Source organism: Hakea prostrata, chromosome 7, assembly GCF_041222555.1.
Source record: "Hakea prostrata isolate BN-2017 chromosome 7, UWA_Hpros_2, whole genome shotgun sequence".
Classification (NCBI taxonomy): domain Eukaryota; kingdom Viridiplantae; phylum Streptophyta; class Magnoliopsida; order Proteales; family Proteaceae; genus Hakea; species Hakea prostrata.
The window spans coordinates 10,556,519-10,581,749 of NC_142606.1; the positions used below are offsets into that span (position 1 = coordinate 10,556,519).

General features: G+C 38.4%; 1 protein-coding gene across 2 annotated transcripts; it reads right to left on the reverse strand.

The window, feature by feature from the left end:
* Positions 1-478: 478 nt before the first annotated feature.
* LOC149009674 (Pseudouridine synthase family protein) lies at positions 479-24,497 on the reverse strand. 2 transcript variants are annotated; one of them, XM_089164380.1, is made up of 10 exons: positions 24,026-24,497; positions 22,178-22,234; positions 21,294-21,371; positions 20,552-20,605; positions 19,258-19,337; positions 18,366-18,465; positions 18,177-18,239; positions 2,389-2,643; positions 1,931-1,991; positions 479-1,600 (listed from the first exon to the last, which is right to left on the reverse strand). In XM_089164380.1, exons 1-10 carry the CDS (start codon positions 24,458-24,460, stop codon positions 1,497-1,499), a joined length of 1,287 nt encoding a protein of 428 aa, XP_089020506.1. In that variant the 5' UTR covers positions 24,461-24,497; the 3' UTR covers positions 479-1,496. The 2 variants fall into 2 exon arrangements, with proteins under 2 accessions (XP_089020506.1, XP_089020507.1); XM_089164381.1 differs by having other exon boundaries at positions 1,511-1,600; positions 1,931-1,986.
* Between the last annotated feature and the right edge of the window lie 734 nt (positions 24,498-25,231).

The window sequence follows — 25,231 nt, forward strand, 5'->3', positions numbered from 1 at the left end:
TTAGAAATAAAATGCAGCAATCAAACACACGAGACCCAACCAACAAAAGGGAAGGATCCATACCTAGAAATATACTGAATAACAAAATGTCTCTGGGGGCGTTGATGAGTGCAATTGTACTTAAATTATTGGTTTCTGGCACTTATTATACGAGCTTCCCTTTACGGAAATAATAATAATAAATAATTCACCCAAAAAGAAAAAAAATAACTGAATAAGTTAACAAATCCATGTACGTGGACAAGGTGTCGCATAAAACTCTAATAAATCCAATGAGCGTTATAAAATTTTCTCAAAGAGTAAGGAGGCAAATCACAAAGCTATATAGGGTTTTTTTGTTTAAGGTTCTTAGAGAGCACCTGTGATGACAATGGAACCGGAGCATGCACATAGGAATGCTATGTGGGAAGATTTCCCATGAAGATGAAGATCTCCATGGTAATGATGGAGATTGGAATTAACAAAAGCTTGTCCCAAGGAGGCCACATCTTTCCCCGCTCATGTATTGGTGCTAATGACATGCACAATGGAGTTGTAAAGACTACTGTTGGAGAAACGGATAGGTTGGTATCTCCAGTTTCAGGAATTCCGAGAAACAGAGGCCACTGGCGGCTACTGTATCTCGATTGGAATATACCATCTGCGATGGGGGAACCCTACGAGGAAAATTGCCTCTACTTCTGCAAGTAACCAAGGCTGCAAAGGGCAGAGAAGAAGGTAGCTGTGGGCCTAAAAATCTGAAGTAAATCTGTCTCTCAGAAATTTTACTACCAAAGAATTTTGTATTCGTAAAACACCTCATATTGCTACAACCAAAGCAATTTCAATTTTTACCAAAATGTAATTCAAAATTGTACTGGAAATCATACCAACCTTAGCCCTGTTTTATGCTCTTTGTTAATCTGAAAGACGTGGAATTTGAAGTCGCACCTCTGTTCTGTTCACTCACCAAATCCCATTGACCAACTCTCCAGAAACGTAAGCTGCAACTGTCAGATGAGAAACAGCAAAGATAACTACCAGAATACTACGTCAGTGAAGCTGCATTTAGCTCAATACGTAAAAGCTTAAATCTATTGTTTTTTATTTGGGAGGTGAACAAATAATTAATTAAACTGAAAACAAACAAAAACACCTCCACAATGAGGAAACACCGAAGGACAAGAATAGCTTTCAAACAGAGTAGGCCATGTCCAAGAGGAAGGGGTGGGGAGGGCTTCTGATTCCCATGCTGTGAGGATGTCTTGTTCATGGGGGAATCATTACAATTCATTGGGGACGATAACAGCTTTCCATTTACTTCAAAGGAAATGGAATCCCAAAATCATAATTATCTATTTTGTTGTTCAAAAGAACAGTTTAACCACCTTTGTTCCACTCGATTTCAAGAATTTGGTTGGAACCCTTCATGCTCCAGCAATTTATGTACCATCAGCTCCCCACAATGCAATGTATCCAAAATGCTTTAAATCAGCCACTACATATCGACTAGTTTCCTACTCTAATGGGAGATCATATTTCACACTTCCAAGGTAGAGACCACAAGCAGGAGCCATGGGACTTGCAGCAGTCACTGTCTTTACATTCAGAATTCTTTCAACTGAAATAATTAACATAAAATATAATAAATTAGTACAAGACAACCTAAAGAGATGTGTAAAATATAAGACATTAGCATAAGACAAATGCAGAGAAATTGTAAATCTTTTTAACATAATGAAAGCATATGGTTATGGTTGGTGAGTTGGAAATCAACTTGTTTGCTATGGGCGTTCCCATTCTGCTTTTCACGTCAGAAACAGGGAGGAGGAGGAGGGGTGTTGACAAGGTGTCTTTTTTTTTTTTTTTTTTTTTTTTTTTTTTTTTTTTTTTTTTGGGGGGGGGGGGTGAGGGGGTAAAATTAATATTAGGAAATGAGGGATTGACAAACCATCATCAGCAGTAAGATCTCCTGTTCCCACACATTTCAGGACACCAACAAGCAGCCTGACCTGCAAAGTTTGACCACATTCTTATAAACCCAAGATATAGCAGCAACATTCTTGGACAGTCTAATACCATTACCAACTTCAGATAGTAATACAACTACATATTATAATAAATGAAGTTCATCTTCCTTTTTTTGTTTGTTAAGACTGTATTGATAAGCTCAGAGCTTTGTCAACAGTCTTTATGTATACAATCAACATGGCCAACATGCTCAAGCCAACACAAGTTGAGGTGCTGAAAATATTGGAGAAGTTATGTAATCATCTAATGTAAGAATGAGGAAGCTTGCTTTTCTTGTTATCAACTCAAAATATTGGAAAGGTTATGTGGTCATTTAGCCTGTCATAGATTGAACGTAGTCCTAGCAAATTAAAAAGAAGAAAATGCAAAAAGGCCAACCTGGTGATAAAGGAATGAGCGTGAACGTGCAGTTACAACATAGCAACGATGTTGTCTTCTCTGCCCAAATTCTAGGCCACCTCCATTTCTAGTAGAAGTTGGACCCTCGCCAGTAAGCTTATCATCTGATGCATTGATGCACACACGCAGATCTTGCTCTGTTTCCTGCCCTCGTTCGACACTTGAAGGAAAGTAAGGGGTTGAAGGTACCTCACAAACATTAAGTTCGTCTAATGTTCTAATAGGTGAATTAGCCTGTGGGTCATTGAAAAAGTATAAAAAATTATGTTTTGCACCAAACTCTATATTTGAGAATAAAAAGTAAATTGACTTTATGCCAAATAGTACATAGATAACCAATATGTTTTGCACCAAACTCTATATTCGAGAATAAAAAGTAAATTGACTTTATGCCAAATAGTACTAGATAACCAATACTACATCCTCTTAATTTTGTTTCCAACAGAACTGTCATAGCCAAAGCAATGCTCCAAAAGGAGGAACGGAGGGGGGGGAAGAGGACAAGAATACAAGATAAAGTAAGACATGTTGAAACAATGAGTACAAATACAACCAATAAAAGAATATGATCCTTCTTGCTCCAAATCATTAGGCAATATTTATTGAATGCAAAACAAGGAACACGAAAGAACAAAGCCTATCTATAGATGCACCAGACAGCAAACTTGACTCCAAAGATCTGAACTGTTGGTTATATTGACCATCCCTTAGTTGGTCACAAATTAAAGTTGGTTTTTTTTAGTTCAGACAGCTGACCCACTGGTATTGGAGTTCCCCATGCAATTCCAAATGCTGAAATGATTTGTTCCCACCTTAGGCCTGGATCTCCCAGCACGAGTAATGCTACACTGCTTATCTTCCCTTCATTGTAAAGAAAGAAAGAGCCCTGAGCTGAATATCTGTTTAATAAGCTTGTTTTGAAAGGCAACTCAGGCTGGGCCTCACTTGGCAATGCTCAACTTTGAATTTGATATAACCAAGTAGAACCAAATTTCGCTTGCACCAGCCATGTGTTGCACATATTACAAAGAAAACAAAATCAGAAAGGAAAAGCTGAAGATAAAAAGGAAATTAAAGGCAGAAGGATTTGGGCTTCACTACTGTAATATCTAAAGGTTTCAAAGTGTTCTCTGGTTCATTGATCAAGCCTTAGATTGAAGAGGTCCAACTAAGGGCTAATGCTGTCAGGAAACTTAAAACAGAACCAATTCAATATGAGGAATTAGGGTTTACTGGGCTTCATGGATTTGAATATGGAAATGAGGTATAACTTGTTTTGAGTGTCTAATCTGCTGGGAGAAGTATCAGTCCAAGTGTTGGCGGAAACTGATAGTGGGGCTCAGGCACTTGTTTCAGGGTATGTGTAATTCTAAGGTCTGAACTTTCGAACAGCATAGGCTTTTGGGTTGCAGGCAAGATCGAGTGTGAGGATAATCAAGAGGAAGGTTTCCTAAAAGTTTCAGCCTATTCTGATGGTGGGAAGTGGATGATCTGAATCTACAGAATTTTAGGTTACGATGAAAATAGCGCTCAAGGGATTTAAGGGTTTCAGTTGGGAGAATGAGTTGAGGTTTGAATTAAAGACAGGGTACCATAACAAGCTATGGTCCAAAGGTGATGGGTTTCTGACATAAAAAATCCACTGGAATTTGAGGTTGGGTGTGGTTAGGGTTAGGGTTACTCAAATGTCAGCTAATGGAGTTTCACCAAAGATGGATCACCCTAGTGATTAGCCGAACCCTGAGAACACTAGTCAAAATGGGGATTTTCATTTGCGGCAGCGGCTGCTGCCAGCTGCCGAGGCAATCGGACGGTAGGAATTTTGCCAGAGGCAATCGGACGGTGGGATCAAAATTCGGGGATTTCATTGTAAATATGATTTTTTTTAATTCTTACATTCAAGTTTGCAAATTTACAAATCAGGCCCCTCGCTCTACCTGATGTTGAGGCTCTTTCTGTTTCACTCTCCAGGTTCTCTCAAGTTCGATTAGCCCTCTCAGAGATTTACCCACGAAAATATGCTCACCCTTCAACCTTATTTGTAATGGAGAGTTGTTCGTAGGGATCCATGGTGAGTTTTGTAAACTCTTGGCTTAGGGTTTGTAAAATGACGTTCGAGAAATCTCTGTTACTTCCCCACCTCAAGTGCTTGGGTGAAAGATGCAACGCTGAAACAATCAAATTTCGAAAATGACAAAGCAACAAAACTGGTATTACAAAAATCAATATGTTAATATCTCAATGATTTCTCCTCATGGGTTCTAATTTCCCTATTGTTACTTAGGGTTTCTTTTCACCATTCGGCTTCCTACGATTAGGGTTGTTATCGATCTTAGATCATACATGCGAGAAGCTCTTGAGGGTATAATCAAGGATGCAAATAAGCCCTCGGTTCTGAATGTTTCCTGATTCAATCTCGGATGACATATTGGATGGAAGAAATTCCTAACAAAACCATGATTCTACCATAGAAAATCTGCAAGCAAGAAAATCCAGTTGAACTTTATAAACACAATGAAATCATAATCGCTCCATCAATCTGCTTCTTGTTTTCTTGCCCATATAGTTTTAACTCGATTTCAAGAGATTTAAGAACACAACAAGCAGGGCTGGATCGTGGTTGCAAGCGTCGGATTTGTCATTTAAAATTCTGCTTCTTCTCCGATCTCCGCAGCTCGCCATTTTAACCTCTGCTTCTTCTCCGATCTCCGCTGAAGACTCGAGCTCCTCCTCCTTCACTCACCATCTCCCTCAACAGTCAATGGATTTTCTTTCCTCTCTCTTTCACTCTCATCTGTTTCTCAGGGGTGGGTGATTTCAGTTGAGAGCGGTGGTTTCCGACCCTGAAGGGCTTTCATATGTAAATTTGTAACTTTTAAAACTCATGAATATAAAAATAAAAAATTTAATTACAATTAAACCCCTAAATTTTGTTCCACACCGTCCGATTGCCTCTGACAAAATCCCCACCCTCGGCAGCTGGCAGCAGCCCCGCCGCAAATGAAAATCCTCAAAATGGGCTAATATTTTCATGTCTTCTAGAGGGCCTTGAGTCCTTGCACACACATGATGTAAGAATGAGAGACAATGAGACCAGCAAGAGAGAGAGACGTGAGAGAAATGGGGAAGACATGAATAATTCAATAAGACCTCCATGCTCCTATAGTCACTACATAGAGGAGCATGGTTCACCCTAGTGATTAGCTGAACCCTGAGAACACTAGTCAAAATGGGCTAATATTAGCAGGTTCATGTCTTCTAGAGAGCCTTGAGTCCATACACACACATGATGTAAGGATGAGAGACAATAAGACCAGCAAGAGAGAAAGACGTGAGAGAGAAATGGGGAAGACGTGAATAATTCAATAAGACCCCCATGCTCCTATAGTCCCTACATATAGAAAACTCTAATTCCCTAAAAGTGCAAATCATCTCTAAAAATAAGAATCAACAGTTAGCAAGACTAGGGATTCAGGAAAAAGCAACCCCCTGTCAACAACACTAGAAGACCTTGAACTTTTTAGGCTCAACCTAGTGGGAATGATGAAGATATCAGCTGGTTGCATTCTAGTGACTGTGACAAGGCCCTCACAACGCACATGTACAAGTGAAAGAATAAAAGGGAAAAAAACACAATATCATTTCCAGCTGCTGTAGGGGATCAAAGGAGAAAGGAAACAGATGGCAAGCTCTTACTGGACAGCAACCAATACTCTTATTTCAGCAGAGCGGCAGAACAGGCATTCCAGGTGGCAGAAGAAGATTGGATAGGAGAGTAACAGTTGTTAGAGTTGATTACGATGGTCAGGGCAGTATGAAAAGGGGGGAGGGAGGAGCAGAGGAGAGTGGGGGGAGGAGAAAAGATTCAAGCAAGTGCTTGTGGGAGAGGGAAGACCTCTGGGAGGGATTAGCTAGCCATCGGCTGTTCTAGCTGATCTGAGTCTTAGTTTTATCTTATTTTCAGAAGAGTTTATCAGTAGTATAATCAATCTTAATTCAGCAGCTATATCCATATCAGAGTTGCTGTTATGCTGTTCTGAGTATTCTGCTGTGATGCTATTCTGAATTCATAGGTTTCTGTTATTGAAGTTTAACAGAGATACTGAAAGAAAAGAAAAGAAAGAACAGAGTTATATGTTGTTGTTGTTTGTATTGATTCTGTAGTCATTCATTGTTGTCAGTAAGCTATCGATAGGACTTAGATTCAGGTTTGAGAGGGTCCTAACAACTTGGTATCAGAGCCCCAACAATCCCAGGGAGGTACGATGACACTGTCGATGTTTTCCGGTGATGGCAGTGCACGGAAATGGTTGAAAGAAGTCTTGTTATTCTGTTGGGCAAATCACATTAGGTACGAGCAGCAACTGAGTGTGGCTCTCCAACATCTGGATGGAGAAGCCTTAGAGTGGGTTTACCAAAAGCATTGGCCAGTGTTCGATTGGACACACTTCAAAGCAGCTCTGCAACAAGATTTCGGTGAAGGGAAGACGCCAGATTCAAGCTCGGTTGCAAACAGCCATCAGCTAGAAGTCGATGCTAACGAACACGATGCTGAATCAAAAGTTTACACTGAGAATCGCAGAGAGATGAACCCTTGCAGCATAGAATGAGACATTCGGTGGTGACTCAGAACTTTCCTCGTCGAGCTTGGAAAAGAGAGAAGCAAAGAGGGAGAGGTTCAGGTATCGATACCTAGCGGAGTAAAATAGCAGCAGCAATATATCATCCCGCTAGATCAAAGGTCTGCAAAGAGAAAAGGAATCGAGGGAAGATGAGAGAACACGGTGGAAATCTCCAGACGGCAGCAACCAATTCTGTTCGTAAGAGAGGAAGAAGACAATGGAGCTTTAGGTTTTTTGGGATTGGTTCGGTTCACATCAAACCGGTTCATGGGATTGATCCAAACCAAATGGGCCAAAAATCGTGTTATTTGGGCCACGTTCAGGTATGTTTCATCTCAAAAGAAAACACCTTGGGCCCAACCTATTTCTTTAACCCCAAGCCCATCCTATCTCATTAGCCTAATTTCTGGCCCATACTTCTCAACTCATGGACTTAAGCAGTTAGGTTCAACTGATCCAAAATTAACACTTTCACCTCAGCCCACTTTATTAACAAGCCCAACCCAGTCCTTTTATCAGATAACCAGCCTATACTATTCGTCCCATGGGTTTACATACTTAAGCCCAACCACTTCAATAGATCCACTATGGGCCCATAGTTGTCAAGGGCGTCGGGGCGGAATAATTGGGTGTGAGGCATGGGGCACCTCAGTGGAAACACGTAAGGCGTTCGCCTCAATGTATGAGGCGTCTCCTTGGCGTCCGAGGCGACGCATCGGACGCATCATGTTGCTAAGCGACCGCCTTGTGGTTTTTAAAAAATCACAATTTTAATTATTCCAAATCAAAGGCCAAAACTAAATTGGAAACTAGATTCCAATTGGAAATCATCTAATGGCTGAATGGTTACATAAATGGTACTTGAGAAACATGGGATCATTTTGTAACGTTAATTCAATTAAAAAAAAACATGAAAACAAAAGGGAAAATCAAACGAAATTCCAAATCCCTAATCACTCGTTCTATTCTTCCTCTCTGCTACTCTCGCCCTCTGCTACTCCTCTCCTTGAGCATCGGCAACGCCACCAGTGACGACAAACCCTAGTTCTGTGACTTTTGTCTTGTCTTCTTCCTCTCTGCTACTCTCACCCTCTACTACTCCTCTCCCTGAGCATCGACTCCACCGGTGACATCAACGACGCCACCAATGACACCGGCGATGGCTCTCAAATATTCTTCCGCTCTACTAATCCAGTTTCAGACCTCGACAACGCCACCAGTGACAGCCAACGACACCGGTGACAGTCAGAGACATCACCGATAACAGCTAGCGACGTCGGCGACAACCCAAAACATCTCAAGCAACACCAATAGTGTACTGTACTCTATTTTTCAGTCCAAATTTTAATTAATTGATCGAGTTCTGCAGTTTTAAGGCTACTCTCTTACTTCGCTTCTTCTTTTTTTCCCCTCATAGGCTCATACGAAAGCCACCGTAGTTTCAGCGACCAAGTTGCAACAGCGTCGATCACCATCTCAAGCAACGGTATGTCCCCAAATTTTTTTTTTTTCCACGATTGTTACAACTTGCTTTTTTTTTTCTTTTTTTCTGATTTGGTTGTTGCATTCTTGATATACTGCTTGGTATATGACTATATGCACTGAGTGTTGCTTCTTTTTTTTTCTGGTTTGGTTTGCATTCTTGAGATATACTACTTGCTGCTTGGTGTATGCATTCTGCGTTGCTTTTCTTTTTCTTTCTTTTTTTCAGGTTTGGTTTGCATTCTTGAGATATACTGCTTGAATTCCATCATTCAAAAACTTGGCAAAATTTCAGAAATCTTGGTGAATTCAAGGGGCATGAGACAAAAACTGCATTTTGGTGAATGCTTTACCACATTCAATGGTTCCACGTATGAACTTCTTCCCAAGCATGAATTTTTCACAAGCAAAAAAAATTTATGAGGATGGGGGAGTCTGATAGAATTTTATATGCCAGACACTGAGCCCAATCTATGGTCTCATGGTGTCAAATTTTGTTTATTAAGGGACTATGGTGTGATGTAGATTAATCTTCTGCTGCTAACTTAACTGTGTTGAGATTATTCTTTTCTTTGGTAACTCCAGCTGTTGCTGCCGTAAGTGGAGGCTTTCTTACACTATAACATTGACAAATAAGATACCTAGGATTGATCAATTGATTAGAAGAAGGTATTTAACTGGATGGATGTTATGTTGGATGCAACAAGGAAATGTCCAAAGTCTCCTTAAACTGATATAATGCTGATTAAGGTACTATAGAGTTTAAAATTCAAGGGAACTTAAGTGAATGGATGGGGCTTAAGTGTATATACGTCAGGCATTGTTCTAGATATTAGAACTATAACTAGTGAATATCAGGAGGGGTATTTTTGGGTTTGATCATTTCTCTTTTTTAGTTTTTTTTTCTTTTCTTTTCTTTTCTTTTTTGGTCATCATCTTCATCTTATATTTTCTGATTTTTCAGAATAGAAGCTTGATTATCAATTTATCATGAAGTGAGATGATTAGATGAATGCATAGGATTTTTATTGTGGTGTGGTATGGTGCAAAATTAAAATTATACGGTATCATTATCAACTTTATTATTGTTTTTAATTTTGGCTGATTATATGTGTATGTTTTATGTTTTTTATTGTAGATATTTACTAGTTATTTAAAATGACCTCAAGGCCGCAAACATGCTCTTTCAGTTATTGGATGGCAAAGTTGAAGAAATTGGGAAAGAGCATGTACTTCAAGTGGTGACTGATAATGCCTCAAATTACAAAGCAGCAGGGGCATTATTAATGGAGAAAAGGACTAGATTATATTGGACTCCTTGTGCAGCCCACACTGTCTTGATTTGATGCTAGAGGACATTGGGAATTTGAAACAATATAAGAAAGTGATAATTCAGGGGAAGAGAATTACCACTTTCATTTATAGGCACATAAGATTGTTGGAGGCTTTGAGACAGAAGACAAATGGCAGGGATCTTGTGAGGGTTGCAATGACTAGGTTTGCCACTTCATTCTTGACATTGCAAAGCTTATTGAAACACAAGGATGATTTAAAGCACTTATTCATTTATGAGGAGTGGACAAATTCCATTTGTCCAAGACAGAAGCAGGGAATAAAGTAGCTGAAACAACTTTTTCTACAACATTTTGGCATGGTGTGGAGGATTGTATTAGAGCATCACAACCTCTTATGATTGTATTGAGGATTGTGAATGCTGATGAAAGACCCGCATTGCCTGAAGTGTTTGTAGCCATGCAAGAGGCTAAAAGAATAATAAAGGACAATTTTGGAGGCAAAGAACCACTTTGGAAGAAAGTCATACAAATCATTGATAGGCGATGGGAGTGTCAGATGGAGAGACCTCTATATGGTGCAGCCTGTTTTTTGAATCTTGGGAAGTTCTACAACTTAAATGATGTAGATGATTATGAGTTGATCACTTCTCTCCAAACTTCTTTCAATGAAGTTGTTGGAAGACTAGTGCCTGATGCACATCAACAAGATAAGATATTGTCATGGGTAATTGACTACAAGGAAGGTAGAGGTCCTTTCTCCACAGCTATGGCTATTAGACAGCGTACAACTATGAGTCCTTGTAAGTTTTTACTTGTATATTTTATTTTTAGTTATACTTATTTGGTTTGTAACTCTACCTATTATGTTAATCTTCTTTTTTTTATTACCATAATTATATGATGGGATACACATGGAGGAATTGCTTTTGAGCTTGCAAAGATTGCACGGAGGATACTAGGCCTTTGTTGTTCTTCCTTTGGTTGTGAACGGAATTAGAGCACATTTGAGTTTATAAATATTAAGTGATTCAAGTATTTAAAACACTTTTAAATTTAAATTTAAAAGAATGACTTGGGATTATTTTCAATTGCTTATGAATTCAGATTCACACCAAGAAGAGGAATAGGCTGGAACATGAAAGGTTGAATGATCTAGCTTTTGTTCAGTACAATCGCCGTCTTCAAGAAAGGTTCGATGAAAGGCAATTAAATAGTAGAAATTATGATCCACTACTCCTTGATGAGCTTGACTGGAGCAGTGAGTGGATGGTTAATCAGCCTGATGATTTAGTCCATCTTGAGGGTGATCTTACTTGGAGCACTGTTGATAGAGCTATAAGGGCATCTTCATCACTTGAGGGCGAGAATAGACCGAGGAGATGTCAACCAAGTGGATCAACATTTGGTGGAGTTAATATATGTTACTCACGTCGCAGGTCTTTGGAGAGGGTGGTTGAGGAACATGACTCTGAGTCTGATGGAGACATGGAAGAAGAGGAAGATTTGCATGATGATGAGAACATTGCAGATGATTTTGGTTTGAGGTCTACCTCTTTGGAGCAACAACAAGTTCAAGAAGATCTCCCATTTGCTACCAATTTGCTTGATGATGATTATGACTAGCTGACTTAATACTTTTTTATTGGGAATTTTGGATATGGATTGTGGATTTTTATTAGGAATTTTGGATATGGGTGTGTTGGTATATTTGGGATTTGGACTTTAGATTTTAGATATAAGTGGGACTGTTTGCTTAAATATTTAAAACTTTCTATTTAGATATAATATGATTTGTTTCATTTTCTTCTTTTACTTGTGAGGATATTTGGCTACAGCTCAACAATGTAGAAGAGGTGGGGTTGTAGGTGTTGGTGGAAGTGGACCCGTGGAGTTGTAGGTGGTGCTAGTGTTGGTGACATTTAATGAAGGTATGTTGTCTAGTGTTTATTTGTTTTGCTCATGCATCTATGTGTTTACTATTTAGTTACATTTTATCGTATCTTGATTCTTGTTAATGATAGTATGATACTTGAAATTTATTTAGGACTTACTATGTGTGGTTTATAGTATGTTGGATTACTTGAGGTAGGCTAAATGGCTAATATTAGTTTTTATATTATATAAGATATGTTTATAATGAATTAGTGTATGAGATGTACACTAAAAAGTAAAAGTTTCACTTAAAAGGCCTCGACTGCCTCGCAGGGCGCCTCGTCGACTCATCTCCCCAACTAGCTAAAATCGCATCGGATCGCCTCGTCGCCGTGACAACTGGGAGACATGAATGGTGCAAGTGTGCATTTTTATTTTATTTTTTGGGGAAATGCACATCAGAAAGATCCAAAAAACCCATTCACTTTCATTACCACTTGGGTGAAAGGCCAACATATCGATCTCACACAATCCATAAAAGTTCCAGCCATAAGCAAACCCAAACCAACCACTTAGCGAACCATTGAGACCCGATCTTAGCTAGACACCAAATGGGGAACTCGCCGATATCAAAATTCAACCTCAACACAATAACGAGACGGCACGCCAATGCTCGTCTGAGAGTATATGTAACACTCGTCCTGGGGGTTGATCTCGTGGCCGGCTAGTAACAGAAAAGCATCCTCACTAAAAAAAAATACAAAAATTCTCTGGGCATTGCAAAGCTTATTGAAACACAAGGATGATTTAAGGCCCTCCGAGGCGGTCGAGACGTTTAAATGAAATTTTTACTTTTTAATCTACAACTCATACACTAATTCATTATAAATATATCTTATATATAATAAAAAAAAAAACTAATATTAGCCATTTAGCCTACCTCAAGTCATCCAACATACTACAAACCACATATAGTATGTCCAAAATAAATTTTAAGTATCATACTATCATTAACAAGAATCAAGATACGATAAAATGTAACTAAATAGTAAACACATAGATACATGAGCAAAACAAATAAACACTAGACAACATACCTTCATTAAATGTCACCAACACTAGCACCACCTACAACTCCACGGCTCCACTTCCATCAACACCTACAACTCCACCTGTTCTACATTGTTGAGCTGTAGCCAAATATCCTCACAAGTAAAAGAAGAAAATGAAACAAATCATATTATATCTAAATAGAAAGTTTTAAATATTTAAGCAAACAGTCCCACTTATATCTAAAATCTAAAGTCCAAATCCCAAATATACCAACACACCCATATCCAAAATTCCCAATAAAAATCCACAATCCATATCCAAAATTCCCAATAAAAAAGTATTAAGTCAGCTAGTCATAATCATCATCAAGCAAATTGGTAGCAAATGGGAGATCTTCTTGAACTTGTTGTTGCTCTAAAGAGGTAGACCTCAAACAAAAATCATCTGCAATGTTCTCATCATCATGCAAATCTTCCTCTTCTTCCATGTCTCCATCAGACTCAGAGTCATGTTCCTCAACCACCCTCTCCAAAGACCTGCGACGTGAGTAACATATATTAATTCCACCAGATGTTGATCCACTTGGTTGACATCTCCTCGGTCTATTCGCGCCCTCAAGTGATGAAGATGCCCTTATAGCTCTATCAACAGTGCTCCAAGTAAGATCACCCTCAAGATGGACTAAATCATCAGGCTGATTAACCATCCACTCTCCACTCAAGCTCATCAAGGAGTAGTGGATCATAATTTCTACTATTTAATCGCCTTTCATCAAACCTTTCTTGAAGACGACGATTGTACTGAACAAAAGCTAGATCATTCAACCTTTCATGTTCCAGCATATTCCTCTTCTTGGTGTGAATCTGAATTCATAAGCAATTGAAAATAATCCCAAGTCATTCTTCTAAATTAAATTTAAAAGTGTTTTAAATACTTGAATCACTTAATACTTATAAACTCAAATGTGTTCTAATTCCGTTCACAACCAAAGGAAGAACAACAAAGGCCTAGTATCCTCCGTGCAATCTTTGTAAGCTCAAAAGCAATTCCTCCATGTGTATCCCACCATGTAACTATAGTATTAAAAAAAAAGAGATTAACATAATAGGTAGAGTTACGAACCAAATAAGTATAACTAAAAATAAAATATACAAGTAAAAACTTACAAGGACTCATAGTTGTACGCTGTCTAATAACCATAGCTGTGGAGAAAGGACCTCTACCTTCCTTGTAGTCAATTACCCATGACAATATCTTATCTTGTTGATGTGCATCAGGCGCTAGTCTTCCAACAGTTTCATTGAAAGAAGTTTGGAGAGAAGTGATCAACTCATAATCATCTACATCATTTAAGTTGTAGAACTTCCCAGGATTCAAAAAAAAAGGCTGCACCATACAGAGGTCTCTCCATCTGACACTCCCATCGCCTATCAATGATTTGTATGACTTTCTTCCAAAGTGGTTCTTTGCCTCCAAAATTGTCCTTTATTCTTCTTTTAGCCTCTTGCATGGCTATAAACACTTCAGGCAATGCAGGTCTTTCATCAGCATCCACAATCCTCAATACAATCATAAGAAGTTGTGATGCTCTAATACAATCCTCCACACCATGCCAAAATGCTGTAGAAAAAGTTGTTTCAGCTACTTTCTTCCCTGCTTCAGTCTTAAACAAATTGGAATTTGTCCACTCCTCATAAATGAATAAGTGCCTTAAATCATCCTTGTGTTTCAATAAGCTTTGCAATGTCAAGAATGAAGTGGCAAACCTAGTCACTGCAACCCTCACAAGATCCCTGCCATTTGTCTTCTGTCTTAAGGCCTCCAGCAATCTTGTGTGCCTATAAATGAAAGTGGTAATTCTCTTCCCCTGAATTATCACTTTCTTATATTGTTTCAAATTCCCAATGTCCTCTAGCATCAAATCAAAACAGTGGGCTGCACAAGGAGTCCAATATAATCTAGTCCTCTTCTCCATTAATAATGCCGCTGCTGCTTTGTAATTTGAGGCACTATCAGTCACCACTTGAAGTACATGTTCTTCCCCAATTTCTTCAACTTTTTTATCCAATAACCGAAAGAGCATGTTTGCGGCCTTGAGGTCATTTTAAATAACTAGTAAATATCTACAATAAAAAACATAAAACATACACATATAATCAGCCAAAATTAAAAACAATAATAAAGTTGATAATGATACCGTATAATTTTAATTTTGCACCATACCGCACCACAATAAAAATCCTATGCATTCATCTAATCATCTCACTTCATAATAAATTGATAATCAAGCTTCTATTCTGAAAAATCAAAAAATATAAGATGAAGATGATGACCAAAAAAAGAAAAGAAAAGAAGGAGAAGAAGAAGAAAAGAAAAAAAAACTAAAAAAGAGAAATGAGCAAACCCAAAAATACCCCTCCTGATATTCACTAGCTATAGTTCTAATATCCAGAACAATGCCTGACGTATATACACTTAAGCCCCATCCATTCACTTAAGTTCCCTTGAATTTTAAACTCTATAGTACCTTAATCAGCATTATATAAGTTTAAGGAGACTTTGGACATTTCCTTGTTGCATCCAACATAACATCCATCCAGTTAAATACCTTCTTCTAATCAATTGATCAATCCTAGGTATCTTATTGTCAATGTTACAGTGTAAGAAAGCCTCCACTTACAGCAGCAACAGCTGAAGTTACCAAAGAAAAGAATAATCTCAACCTAGTTAAGTTAGCAGCAGAAGATTAATCTACATCACACCATAGTCCCTTAATAAACAAAATTTGACACCATGAGACCATAGATTGGGCTCAGTGTCAGGCATATAAAATTTTATTAGAATCCCCCACCCCCAGAAAAAATTTTTGCTTGTGAAAAATTCATGCTTGGGAACAAATCGCAAGAAAAAAAAGCAACACATTGTGATAATACAGTCATACACCAAGCAATATATCAAGAATGCAACAACCAAACCAGAAAAAAAAAGCAAGTTGTAACAATCGCGAAAAAAAAACAATCCTGCGACATACTGTCGCCTGAGATGGTGACCAACGCCGCTGCAACTTGGTCTTTGCAACTACGGTGGCTTTCGTATGAGCCTATGAGGAGGAAAGAAAGAAAAAAAGAGAAGCAGAAGTAAGAGAGTAGCATAAAAATTGCAAAAGTCGATCAATTAATTAAAATTTGGACTGAAAAAGAGAGTACAGTACACTATTGGTGTCGCCTTAGATGTTTCGGGCTGTCGCCGACGTCTCTGGCTGTCACCGGTGATGTCTCTGACTGTCGCCGGTTGTCACTAGTGTTGTCGTCGAGGTCTGAAACTAGATTAGCAGAGGGAGAGGAGTAGCAGAGAGGAAAAATACTCGAGAGCTAATGTCACTGGTGGCAACGTCGATGTCGCCGGTGGAGTCGTCGATGTCGCCGGCGGAGTCGTCGATGAAGACGACCGGTCGCAAGTTGGGTTGGTGTCGCTAGTGGCGTGGCGTCACCGATGCTCAAGGAGAGGAGTAGCAAAGGGCGAGAGTAGCAGAGAGGAAGAATCGAGAGAGAACGAGTTATTAGGGATTTGGAATTTTGTTCGATTTTCCCTTTTCTTTTCATTTTTTTTTTTATTGAATTAATGTTACAAAATGATCCCATGTTTCTCAAGTACCATTTATGTAACCATTCAGCCATTAGATGATTTCCAATTGGAATCTAGTTTCCAATTCAGTTTTGGCCTTTGATTTGGAATAATTAAAATTGTGATTTTTTTAAAAAACCAAAAGGCGGTCACTTAGCAACATGATGCATCCGATGCGTCGCCTCGGACGCCAAGGAGACACCACATACACTGAGGCAAAAGCCTTACGTGTTTCCACTGAGGCGCCCCACGCCTCACACCTACTTATTCCACCCCGACGCCTAGGCAACGCCTTGACAACTATGATTTCAGCAGAGCTGCAGAACAAGCATTCCAGGTGGCAGAAGAAGATTGGATAGGAGAGTAACAGTTGTTAGAGTTGATTACGATGGTCAGGGCAGTATGAAAAGGGGGGAGGGAGGAGCAGAGGAGAGTGGGGGGAGGAGAAAAGATACAAGCAAGTGCTTGTGGGAGAGGGAAGACCTCTGGGAGGGATTAGCTAGCCATCGGCTGTTCTAGCTGATCTGAGTCTTAGTTAGTTTTATCTTATTTTCAGAAGAGTTTATCACTAGTATAATCAATCTTAATTCAGCAGCTATATCCATATCAGAGTTGCTGTTATGCTGTTCTGAGTATTCTGCTGTGATGCTATTCTGAATTCATAGGTTTTTGTTATTGAAGTTTAACAGAGATATTGAAAGAAAAGAAAGAACAGAGTTATATGTTGTTGCTGTTTGTATTGATTCTGTAGTCATTCATTGTTGTCAGTAAGCTATCGATAGGACTTAGATTCAGGTTTGAGAGGGTCCTAACAGACTGCACTCACACAAAGCAAGCCTTTGAAAGAAAGATGAGCACACAACCTGGCAATAATGAAGCTGGAGCCTATCGATTGACAGAATAGACTCACTTTGGCCATGCTACCCAATATCCCCACCATGGTGCTTGTCCCACACATTAAAGTTATAATAAGGGCCAGTCCAAAGATTAGCAGTTGATCTAGTGGTTTGAGCAGCTGGGAGAGTGGTGTGCACCATCATTTCCCATAGACACATCCAGTATTGGGAATAACCTCTGTGATATGGCAGGTAAATCCCTTCCCACTTGCCACTCCAAAATTAAAGAAAGCCTTCTGAAGACTAGGAAAAGGGTTATACTATTGCTACGATCATATCCCCCACATGTTTCATTATCAATTTGACAGGTACCTGAAACACCTCAAACTTGATGAACCAAGGTTACTGCATGAGTATTCAGTTGAACTTGAACATAATACATTAATATTAATGCTTAAAGGAGGCCCATCATGCAAGAAATTTCACTGGATGAAACAGATTCCAACACTACATGAGAGTAGTTCTATATGAGATTCTTTTAGATATACCTCCAGCTAAGAAACTAACAGTACAGATTACAACTATTCCTATTCCTCCGTGTAAGGGATATGAAAATGACAGACCAATACCAGAAGAAAAAACAATGGAAGGAACCTCACTAATCATGTCTTTTGTACTTTCTTATCTTTATGACTATTTATACAACAGTGCTGGGAAAAAGAAGGGGTGGTGAAAATGTATCAAACAAAGCAAACAGCATTTCAATTTTACCCTCTCCTCTCTTTTCCCTTTTTTTGATGTCTGATAAAAAAAACAATTCATCGGGAAACCCAGCTCCAAGGCTTGTTGCTTATTTTGCAAAAGCAATCACAGCTACATATATACAAGGATGACTTAAAACATGCAGAAATCAAAGAATATTGTACACAGGCTGTTCATAAATATTTGTCCAACATGGAGATGGCAATGAGATAAAGGAAGACCTGGCAACCCGAAGCCCTGAATGAGCTGAAATCATGACGTCCAACAAGGATTTTGCATGCTTTCTGCATTTAAATTAAAACAAAAAAAAAACAAGAAAAAGGGAAGAAGAAGAAGTTAATGATTCAAATGAACCATGGGGATGACCTATTGACAAATATTTTCCCTAAACAATCCAGCATGAAACTAACCCGCATAGCAGCAAGATCCAGATCTTCAGGTACATGCCACACCCGGTCTTTATCAAATGTTGACAGAGGCTCCGGCCCAGATAGCATTCGATAGAAGTACCTAAATTTAACATGTCATATTTAATATTTACCCAATATCTGTGAAGCTAAACTTTCTGACCATGACTGGACAGTTTGTCCAGACAATTCAGTTAATTGGCCTTCAACCTTTCTTTGATTCAAGATACTTTTGACTTGTATAAGTGCATATCATGTCAAAGTTATAGAGTAGTAGCACATCTACCAATTCAAAAAAGTCTAAGCAGTTTCCAAGCCAAACATCCATGTCTTCCAGACTTCGCTTTTAAAGATGAACACTACAATCAGTGGTACTAAAATATTCCATCTAAGGGATTTTCCTATATTTGCAATCTGACTTTGGACAAAAACACCACACACATTAATTTCTCTCATGCAAAACAAGGCACACATTATGATTCCCGGGGGCAGGCACCAAGGCAAGTCTATACTGACATGTCTGGCACTCAAACTCTCATAAGCTTACTTAGCACTTCAATTAGGTGGAAATGACATCCACATCCACCATACAAAGTCATGTTCTGCAATTCAACTCCAAACTGCTTTGCTGCATTTTTTGTACAAAGCTTTTGAAAATACTTGAAAAGTAAACCAGTGTCAAAATGGTTCAAGAGCGAGAAACAAAGGGTGAAAGCCAATATGTCAAGGGCCACAAAATCTTACATGTGGCCCAACTGACAGCACCCCATATACTTAAAAATGTCAGACTGGTTTCTGCATAACTGAGATCAAATAGTTACCAAGCAAACCTTGGCCAGGGTCTCACAGAAGAAATCTTTCACAAAGATAAATTGCGTGCCGCAATGATACGTACGTGCGTTCTAGAGCTTTATATCTAGCATGAAAATCAGCTGGGACACATCGAACATCGGTCACCAAAAGGTCACCTTCACTCTGTCATTAAGAAAACAATGTCAATGTTTTAGAACCTGCTTGACTGTTTAATCATGGATTATGCCTTTAATTCCGGGGGAAAATGAGAATTAAAAAGTTATGTCCTCCCTTTAAAAGAATTTAAAGTGCATGTGACAGTATTGGGTACCCACAAAGTTCACGCTTCTCTTCCATTTAATGAAGGTAAGACGCCATCAGCTTTCGAATTACTATTCACCTTTTGATCCTTGAGTAGAAAGTAATTCAAATTCAAATTCAACTAATTCATCCCAAAAAAATCAGATTCAACTTGCTTGTATCATTGTATGCTGAGTTTTATTTTCAAGTACAATGGACATTGTAAAGAATGTATAGAAACTTGCTAAAACAATGAAGGAAAGGAAAGAAGAAACCTACATCATGTCAAATGCCATAGGAATGAGGATCTAAGTTCAATTATATCAGTTACCACAGTTTTCACTTATCCCCATCTTTAGTTAGGGGTAATAAATTTTAGCCACTCCAAATGTATCATTAGTCAAATGATGCTAAATGTATCATTAGTCATGATATGCATCATTTGAAGTCACCAACAAGAAAAGTGATACCACCAGTCAAAATTGTCTCACTATCTATGCAAAAGCAACTTTTCAAATTCTCATTGCAGCTCCTTTACATAGGTCTCTTGTACAAAAAAAATATAAAATAAAAAAAGCACAGTTGTCAAAGGCTCAAAGCATCTCCTAGGCCTCCCTTATGCATCTGAGCAGATTTATGAAGGTCTAGGCAGTTGGCGCCTTGTGCTGGTTTAATTGGTACTGGACCAGGTTCTGATACTTATCTATGTTAAATTAAATATATCATTCAAACACAAGATGTCATATTTGGTATTTCATTTAGATAAGATGTGATTCATAAATAAGCAAATTCATCACACACACACCCATTTGAATCCAAAAAAATACTTAAAAACAAAATTCCAATGTATAGAAAGTATTCCCCCCACACCACTCACCACCCCCCACCTGGGCGCAGTTCAAGAACTTTTTGGTGGTAGTGAAATTTCAACTTTCTGATCCTAAGGTTCTTCTCAGATCTAAAACTTCCATATATATAATAAGACGTGGCTATGAATCAAAAGGTAAAATATTCACTGGAACAAAATATAAGAGCAAGATACTAAAAACAACAGGGATCCTTTTTGTCTAAGACATGGACAATGAACAAAGCCACACCTGTAGGAAATGATTCACAGCTCGCCTAACAACTGCAGGTTCATGAGGTGCCAACTGCATTGGGAAACATTATTGTACTGGTTATTCAAATGTTCAAATACGATAAGTCAAGGATACTTTAATATCTGCTGACTTAAAATCAAGCATCATTACGTAACAAGATATGAACAACGATGCTCTGCCGCTTTGCTTTGTACAATGTCTACAGACTTGAAAAGTCATAATTATCCCAGAACCTCAAAACAAATCAATGCAAGATTTATAGAGAGCGAAAAAAGAGGGAGGGAGGGAACCTCCATCATGACACATTCTCCTTACACTGAAGAGACATATTTGGTATTTCTGGCCAAATCACCTACATTTCTTGGAAGAAGAAAGGATGGGTATAGCTACATTTTGAGCAAGATTTCTGCATTATTTATTCTTACAATTGTAATCTTTTTCCACAGAGATTCCAAGCCTTCCTGAAACTCTATGTAGTACGATCAAGAGTTGGAAGAAATTTTTCATTGGGATGTTTAATTCTGGTTGTACACTTGTACTCAAGTACCTGTAACATTTGTCTATTTGCACTAGCAATACTTTGACATTGTATAATATTACATGATTTTCCTTCATTCTTAATTTACATTTTAGTTGTTATCAACTCATTGAACTGGTTATTAGTCAGAAATTTGAATAAAACAAAGCTTAATTGGAAAAGAAAGTCAGCAAACAGGAAATGATAAATGGGAAACCACACCACTTCCCCAGGCTTCCTTTTGCTAACACGCTCCACATCTACATGGCAAACATTTGAAATGGCATGCACTCCTGCATCCTACATCAGTCCACATGAAACATCATGTTCAGAACAAGGAAACGAGATGGCTTGAGTGCAAGACATAAAAAGTGAACAATAGAAATCTCGGTCTGAAGCAAATGTACTGACATTGTGAAAATTTAAGGCAGCACGTCAAGAAAAGTGAATAGTTGTTGCACCAATTAAAATAAAAAATATTAAAAAAGGGGAGAATAGTTGCAGTTAGCTTGGAGATACTTCATGGTTAAGTAACCTAAACAGTGCAGTCAGGGAAAAAACAAACTAAATAAAAGCTAGCGTATTACAGCATTCTTGTATGCTTGGGTGGACAATGAAGTTTTCAGCCCTCTTAACACCTTTCAAAGCACATCCTAGTGTAGGAATAGAAAAAAGCACGTAGTAAATCCCTTTCGGGTGTTAGCTAATGGTAACCAGTAAGTAAATAAGGGTTTTGCCCCAAATATAAGATGTGTGTCTTACACAGATTCTATCTATAAATTCAGGTGTAGAGTAAATATGAAGTAGATATTCAATGAAAAATTTATGCATTGACCCAACTGTGGGTGAACATTGCTTGGAATGTCAAGCCTCAGGCCAGTGGCAGCAGCATGTGGCTTGTTTTTTGTATTTTCCTCCTGTGGCAACACTAGTTCATCCTGTCACTACATCATGCAGGTACACAGGAAGATGTGTAGGAATCGCAAAAGTCAGAGGCATTGTTTGGTTCAAGGTTCACCATTTTATAGATTGACAAGTGGTATGAATTAAAGTTTGAATAAACTGCAACCATAAAAGTGCTTTTTCTTAGGCAAAGGATAACTTACAGTTCGACTTGAGCAGAAGATTGAAACAGGTTTTCCAACAAATTTCAGAAAAGCCTCCTACATGAAACAGAGCAAGAAAAGAAAATAGATTACCAGAACTTATTTATTTGCAGTAGAATTAGAAAAAAGAATAACATAACAAAGTGTCTCCTCTCCAAAAAGGGTAGGGGGGAAAAATTATCATTGCCATACTTGTCCAAGGTGCCTAGACAACCCAAGGTGTTGGAGGGGCATCCCAGGCCCGCCTAGGCATCTCTTAGGCACCCTAAGAGTCCAGTATATGACCGTATTTACTACAGCAATGACCAATGTGTAATATATCAATCATAAGTTTACATAATTCCGCTAGTATTAACTTATAATGAGACAACAACGCATGAAAAACAAGGGTACAAGATGTAATGCAAGCATATTCATCACAAAACAGTTTTTGGTTAATGGAAAACCTAAGATGTAAGAATATGCATTGCCACCAGTTTTGGTATTCCACATCTCACTAATATTAGGACACCCAACAAATAAGGAACATAACAATGCCTATGGATCCATGGAGTTTCCTTAGTCATGGATGAAGGAAAACTTTCTCCTATTAGATTATGGAGGTTGTCAAAACTTAGGTCACGTGCTCAAGAACTAAGCTACACATTTGTAAGTTACTATCTCCACTGAGGTCAGACCTGCAATAATTTAGTTATGAATACTACTAAAATTTCAGATCCAATTTTCACTACCATTCACCAGTGTCTGCAGTTAACCTTAACCATATGGTCTCAATATTCCAGTTTTCCTAAATTATAAATTCTTGGTTTTTTCAATTCGACACACATACTAAGGCTCTTTTTGGCATCATTTTGCATTCCCATACTAAAATAATTTTACAGTTTCTACCTTTTGTGTTTTTGTTATCCATTTTGGAACTTATTTTTACACCCCCAAAAACCAGATTGTGGACATTGGTCATTCGTGTGGTAGCTTTAATGATTGTATGACCCAAAGTTGAAGGGTAAAATAGTCATTTTCTATTGTTGCCCTAGTTCTCACTCTTCTTCTCCCAACAAATATGGCTCCTACCAACGCAACTTGCCTCATGATACAAATAAAAAAACTGAGAGAAAGCTCTACAAACCCTAGAGGAGACTTTCCTTGCCAGACCAGATGCTTGAAGAAGAAATAAAGAAGACCTAGAAAAAGCTCTTCTACTGTCTTCAGCACACTAACCAGCAGCGAGTACCCCATTTATACTCATCAGTTGACTGAACATGTCTGAAACCCACAGATTCAGGATGATGATAACTATAGCCATTCAGAAATATTGGCAATGTTACGAATTCATGTACAGTGGGACTACAAGCATAAACAATTTTATGGTTAAAAATGCAAACCAGATCAAAATGATTAGGTAATATATTAGGGGCGTACTGTCTTCTTGACCTTGACCTCAGACCTGCGTACTGGATTCCTTCGCCGCCCATGGATTTACTTAAAAATTTCAGTTCAAGATATTAATTACTATATCTATATCTCGGAGGTATTCCTGAATGAACTCAAGCCTTTTCTTCCTATTACGAGGGGAGCAATAGATGGTGCCTTGTTAAGTCGTTTCTGTGATGAAGAAACCTTCACACAAAGTTCTTTTAAATAAGGTTAAATCTGTCTACCCGGCTCCCTAGCTATGCAGGGCTCTGAAAACACTAAATCGTGTTACCTCATTCTACGAGAAATTATGTCTGTAGTTGCCAAATAGTTGTTCTCTTTTTTTATGAGAAATGGATAGGCAAAATGAGAACGAAAACGATACCAAAAGACTGACATCAATACAAAGAACGAAAGAGCGAGGCGCATAGTTACCTGAAGAACGCCAACGACGGTTCTGCAAGTCAGTTGCTGCTGTGAACCAGAAAAGCGAGTTCCAATGTACTCAAGAGCGATTAAGTATCTCTGGATCCTAGGGTTTTGATTCATGATTTGGTGGTTATTAGATTGTTCTTCATCTCCGGAATTCTCAATTCGGGCGATCTTCGAGGGCTTCTCTGGTGATTCAGAATCAGAATCCAGAGAGCTTTTAGATTCTTCAGGAGCGTCTAGCGCTGTTCTTGAATGGTTTTGGGGACTGAGATGCATCATCTGCTGCTGCTTCACTCGGCTAGCCAGGGGGTTTTCCCGCCGAAATACAATTGGGAAATTCGAAACTCGAAGACGATTTTGAAGCCGTGAGAAAAGCCTCGGAAGCTTGCAAATGCAAACCGGGCTAAACACTCCCACTTTTCCCACGATTACGACCATACCATCTGGAGCGAGCCAACGGCGTTAATCCAAAATCTCATCTATTTTAGGATTTTGCTTGGATGCTACGTAATTAATATCCAACACCTTAAATGCACTTTTTGAAAATGAACGGTCGAGATCAAAATTTTAATATAAACTCGATCTCGACCATTTGTAGCACAATGTTGCACAATTACATCGACCATAGGTTACTCAGTATTGCGCATTTGAAGCTAAACGCCTTTCATTGTACCTTAATTTTTATACTAAATATTTAGAACTTGTCGCCAAAAAATCCAAGAGTTGATGGAACAAATTGAATCAGACCTATAACCTATCTTGCACTACTTTTTGGCTTAATTTTGCAGATCTGCTACACTAGGATGCCACATAAATTCTATTAAATCTCACTTTGCTCAAAATATGTATTGATTCATTAAAAAAAAAAAACTCTTTTTTTCTTTTAACTTGAGTTGATTATATGTGCCGATAGTGTTTTCAATAGTTAACATTTGATGGAATTTACATGGCGTCCATCCAATGCTAGGCACCACATCAATGACACTAGCTTTACAAAATCTTTAGCACCTTGTGTGTTTGATAAGGTGGTGCTTGTGGCATCCATCGGTGGATGGACGGAATAAGAATTTCATTAAATTATAGTCATGCACTCAAAACACAATGTGCACATCCAATCAACTTGAGTAAATATAAAAATGAACTAAACCAAGTTGTGAATGACTCAGACTTACTAGAATTCACATGGTGTGCATCCAAAGATGGACACCA

Coding starts and splice junctions, on each gene's coding strand:
- LOC149009674 (XM_089164380.1), bottom strand. CDS start 24,460: ATGGTCGTAATCGTGGGAAAAGTGGGAGTGTTTAGCCCGGTTTGCATT. Junction 19,338..20,551: donor CTGTGAATCATTTCCTACAG/GTGTGGCTTTGT, acceptor TCTTAATGACAG/AGTGAAGGTGACCTTTTGGT. Junction 18,466..19,257: donor TATAAAGCTCTAGAACGCAC/GTACGTATCATT, acceptor TGTTAAATTTAG/GTACTTCTATCGAATGCTAT.